The sequence below is a fragment of the Otolemur garnettii genome, unplaced genomic scaffold (genome assembly GCF_000181295.1).
Source record: "Otolemur garnettii isolate 467f Iridium unplaced genomic scaffold, OtoGar3 scaffold00047, whole genome shotgun sequence".
NCBI lineage: Eukaryota > Metazoa > Chordata > Mammalia > Primates > Galagidae > Otolemur > Otolemur garnettii.
The window spans coordinates 2,984,131-2,989,089 of NW_003852442.1; the positions used below are offsets into that span (position 1 = coordinate 2,984,131).

At 49.7% G+C, this 4,959-nt stretch overlaps 1 protein-coding gene across 1 annotated transcript in view; it reads right to left on the reverse strand.

Moving 5' to 3' along the window:
- The window catches only part of PLCG2 (phospholipase C gamma 2), a 134,258-nt gene that overhangs the window by 56,203 nt on the left and 73,096 nt on the right, over positions 1-4,959 (reverse strand). Inside the window, exons 11-12 of the mRNA XM_003791302.3 lie at positions 3,984-4,069; positions 2,382-2,502 (exon numbers count right to left, since the gene is read on the reverse strand). Of these exons, the coding sequence (XP_003791350.2) occupies positions 2,382-2,502; positions 3,984-4,069 (207 nt within the window). The remainder of the gene's footprint in view (positions 1-2,381; positions 2,503-3,983; positions 4,070-4,959) is intronic.

Consider the following 4,959-nt stretch of genomic DNA (forward strand, 5'->3'; position numbering starts at 1 on the left):
GTTTACATAGCATGTGTATGTGCATCTATGGCTTCTCTGGAACAATCTGATATGAAGCACAGACCCCCTAGACATGCACCTGCCAAGAGCAAGGATATTCTCCTCCGTGATCAGACCATCAGCATTATTACACTTTGGAAAATTATCATTCATATCATCGAATATATAAGTCCACATTCCAATTTTCCCAATTATAAAAGAAATGGAGTGTACAGCTTTTCTCCATCTACAATCCATCTGAAGCAAAATTATTCTAAAGGCAGCTGTGAAACCACATCATTCCATCTGAAGTCATCCACGGCCCCCACCTCTCCTGGGAAGCATGGCCCTAAGTCAGTGCCCTGCCCCGCTCGACACACCCTTAGTACAACCCAACAGGAAAATGCTTTCGAAACAAAAAGGTATCTAGCAAGTTGGGCTCCAAAGGTTAATTGGCAGCAAAATCTGGACCAAATGGATACTCCTTAGAATCATTTTTGTAAAATCCTCTCAGTATGAATATGCATTTTATTGCATGAAAAATTAATGTTTGATTGCAGGGTTCCAGCCCTACAGTTGTCAGTTGATTTTAGGGCTATTTTAACCAGAAGAAATTCCTCTAGCTGTGGAGGAGACAGTGTCCTATGAAGGAGTATCATTCCTCAAGCACAACCAACCACATGCTGGAAACCAAAGCAAACTCTCCAAGCAGCCTATGCAGCCACTACATGCCTCTGGTGACAGGACCCCCCAATGCTTCACTGCCTGGTGGAGGTTGGTACCAAAAATGGCTAAGGCAGGCCAGGCAAGGGGGGGCCTATAATCCCGGCATTCTTGGAGGCTGAGGCAGGTGGACTGCTGAGCTCAGGAGTTCGAGACCAGCCTAAGCAAGAGCAAGACCCCATCTCTAACAAATAACCAGGTGTGGTGGTGGATGCCTGTAGTCCCAGCTACTCAGGAGGCTGAGGCAAGAGGATTACTTGACCCCAACCCAGGAGTTTGAGGTAAGTTGCTATGAGCTATGATGCCACAGCACTCTGCCCAGAGTGACAGAGTGAGACTCCATCTCAAAAAGGGAGGGGGGTTAAGGCTACACAGGAGAGAATGCTACAGTGGAGAAATAAACTTGTTTGCTTAAAGTTTTCCTCCCAAGGAGGGAAAGAGACATCCATAATTTCATTCCCTCAGAGCGACACCTCCAGCCAGCTCCAGGGACATCTATAGTAAGTGCAATAACAACAGCTGATCATATTTACTGAACATTTGCTGCACGCCGGGCGTGATGCTCAGCCCTTGATGTATGCCATCTCTTTAATCTGCACCACAGCCCTGTGAGGGGCATACAACGATCACCTCCATTCTCTAAGATGCAGGAACCAAAGTGTAGAACAGTAAGTACATTGCCCAATCTGGTGCATAACAGAGCTGGGGTCACACTCAGAGATGCTTGAACCTGTGCCTGGGTTGTAGTGCTCTTCCACTCCAGAATAATGAAAAGACCACTATCATTCCACTGAGGCTGCAGAAGACCTTGCCAGCTCTCAGGAGTCACGAGGAACCTAGACCTGGAGGCAGCAATCCATGGCCTCACACATGGCTAGCCATCTGGCTAGCCATCTATCATTCAAGTTTCACTGAAACACAGCATTGCACATTTGTTAACGACTTGTCTATGGCTGCTCTTGTGTTACAGTGACAGGGATGAGCAGCTGCAACAGAGACTGTAGAGCCGACAGTATTTCTACCTGGCCCTTTACAGAAAAATTGTGTTGACCTCTGGCCTAGACTGAGATCTGCTGGAGGCATAGAAAAGGGTTAGACCTGGGGTCAGAAGTCCTAAAAACCAACCTAAACATTGATACTCACCGCTTAATCCCTCTGTGCCTCAGTTTACTCATCTGTTAAATGGGAACAACCATGCCCACTTTGTGACAAGGATTCAAGATGATCACATGTACAGAGAGCCTAGCACAGAGCCTGGCCCCAGGGAGTGCCAAGAAATATGAATGCCCCAGCACCACCACCACCAGGGGATGCTTTGAATTCCACCTGCAGAAACAGGCCTGGGGGACTGGGAAGAAAAGAGGGAATTAAGATAGAAGGGAATTTTAACTTTCTCTCCTGACAGGTTCTGAAAGTAGGGCCGGGCTGGAATGAGGAGGAAGGCAGGGCAGAGGGCACTGCACAGCCTCCATCAGACTCCACAGCCAGAGTGAGATGCCTTCTCGGCCTGTAGGGGGCGCCACCCAACTGAGGACTCCTTGGCTGCGACTCTGGCCAAGATGGGTGTTAGAGTCCTCTGTGTTAGGGGCAGGAGGTTGTGTGTGTGCATCCGTGTCTGTCCACCCAACTCTAGCTGCCTTCCCCTTAAAGGCAAATCATCTGTAAACCAGCCAACTGACCTTGAGGTTACAAAGGCGTGGTCTTTGATGGCCTGCACAACATCATCAAACTTGATCTTGGTGGTCCTCGTCCAGCCATGGTAGATGATGGGCTTCCCGTCGGGCCCGTCCCAGCAGTCCACTAGGGAGAGAAAGGTGCCAGCCTCAATACCACGTGTGGCCACGGATGGCAGACAGGCAGCTCGGCCAGAAGCTGTCACCCTTGGCCCCTACACCAGTTCAAGTACCAGAACACAGAGGCCCAGACCCCGTAAGTTCACTCAGGGCCACCGGCGTGAGGACACGGGTTCACCTGTGCACATGGGGTTACCAGTGAGCTTCTGTAATGAAATGGATTTGTCTGAGAGAAGCCAATCTCGATGATTTTTTTTTCAAGAAGATATTTACAATGCGCTTTATTTCTCGATTTCTCCTATTTAAACCCTGACTGGCCTCTTCTACTTGTGAAAATAATACAGAGCAATGAGAAATTTGTCAAGGTAAAATATTTAAACAGAAATAGATCATGCAGGAGGTAAACACCCCCATCTTTTCCATCCCAAGAGGGAACAGCCCTTGGGGTTTACTCTGTCATTAGCTTTGGGCGGCTGGGCATAAACTCGGGTTGTAGTCACGGCTACCAAACCCTGACACCCTCGTGAGTGGTTTTGACAACAGTGGAGCTGGAATCAGTAGCTTATGACTTTTCTCAACCACATGTGCCTTGAGCCTCTGTGGGGTTGGAGAGAGAGGCCAGGAGGGAAAGACACAAAGAGGGGACAGAAAGCAAGAAGGAAAACAGGCCACCGTCCTCTGCCAGGCCACAGGGGCCGCGGACCACTCTCTATGGTTGCTCACAGACACTGCAGTACACGTGACATGGGGGACCTGCACACACCTTCCTCTAATACCAGTCCAGGAGGACACCGTGGGAGGACAAGGAGAACAAAGCTTTGCCACTGGCCTCCCAGCCTCTTGTCATAAAAGCACGCTTTCTGGCTGCCCGAAGTGCCTGGCCCAGGGTCACTGGCTCCCACCTGCTCAGGCCCAGACACCACTCCTTATCTTGAGGACCATTTTCTTCTGGAGAAATATCCTTGGTCACAACAATTACTGCAGATGCTCTGGGGGCCCGGGTCTCCCTTGGTCTGTCTCACCTGTCCCATCATTCAGACTTTCAAGACAAAAAAGCATCAGCCAAGACACAGAAAGACAAATCCCAAAAGTTCTCCCTCGTAGGTGGCAACTAAAAAAGGTGATGTCGAAGAAGCAGCAAAGAGAACAGTGATTACCAGAGACAGACGGGAGGGGCAGGTGGGCTAGGATCAAAGTTACATCCAGGCAGGAGGAACAAGCGCTGGTGTCCCCTTGCACAGGAGGGTGACAGAGTCCACAAGAAGGTACAAATGTCTCAGAGCAGACAGAGGATTTGTGTGTGGCCACCACCAAGAAGCAAGACAGCTTTGAGGTGATGGATACGCTAATTGCCCTGAAGGGCTCATCACACAACATACACATGGATAGACATTCCATAAATAATAGTGCCTATTAAAAATTTCTTGATATGTACAAGAAAGCATGGAGCTGCCACACAGCTCGCCCCACCAGGGGGACGCTACTCACACTCGATGCAGCGGCAGCCCATGCGCAGACAGCGGACGTACGCCTCTGTGGACGACTCGCTCCGCAGCTGGTCCCCCGTCAGGTACCTGGAGGAGAGGGAAGTGGTTGGGTGGGGGAAGAGGGACTGCCCCTCAGGGTGTCCTCGGGGGAGCCTGAGCCCCCAAAGTCTGTAGTTCTTCTAATGAGGAAGCCCTGGCGTGGACACAATCACGTGGCCACACTGGTCCCAGGCACTGGGCTCAGGCCCCTATTGTAGGATATAGACATCTCCATCTTGGCAGAACGAGCACAGGTGGAGACTGGGTGCTCTTTTAGGAGAAGTGGGTCAAAGGGCCTCAGGAGTGAGAAGGATCCGGGTTGAAATGGCAGGTGTCCGCAGCCACCACCAAGGCCCTTGTCCAGGCAGAGATGATGGCCCCTCATTTAGACATCAAGGCTCAAGGCAGGCATGGAAGAGTGCTCAGTAACACTTGGCAGATTGTGTTATACTGTGAACCTTAGCCACAAACACTGCCCCCAGAATGTTGGTTTTTATTCTCATTGGTCCTTACCACAGTCCCACCCGCTTTTTGGTTAAGAGTTTGTGTTTCTTGTCTGTCTTCTATGTTGGGTAGAATTTACCATTCTAAGACACAACCTCTTTATTTTTTTTAATTTCCTATTAATGTGAGAATACAAACAATTAGGCTACAATGTTTGCATTTGTTAGGCAGAGAGAGTCCTTGTTGGAGTTGTGTCTGAGACACAAACTCTTTAAGTGGGCGTGGTGGGGAAAAGAGAACCATGGGGTTGATTTGCCCTTGAAGACAACTGTACCTCCCCAAATCCCTGGCAGATAACATCTTCAAAGGCCTTTTCTCAGAGCACCCCTGGGATGACACTGGGCAAGGAACCAACCCAAAGTTCTCCAAGTGCTCGTGATCCAAGTAGTTTACCCGTTCACTCTCTAAGAAAGACTCAATACTGGAGCTTCGGC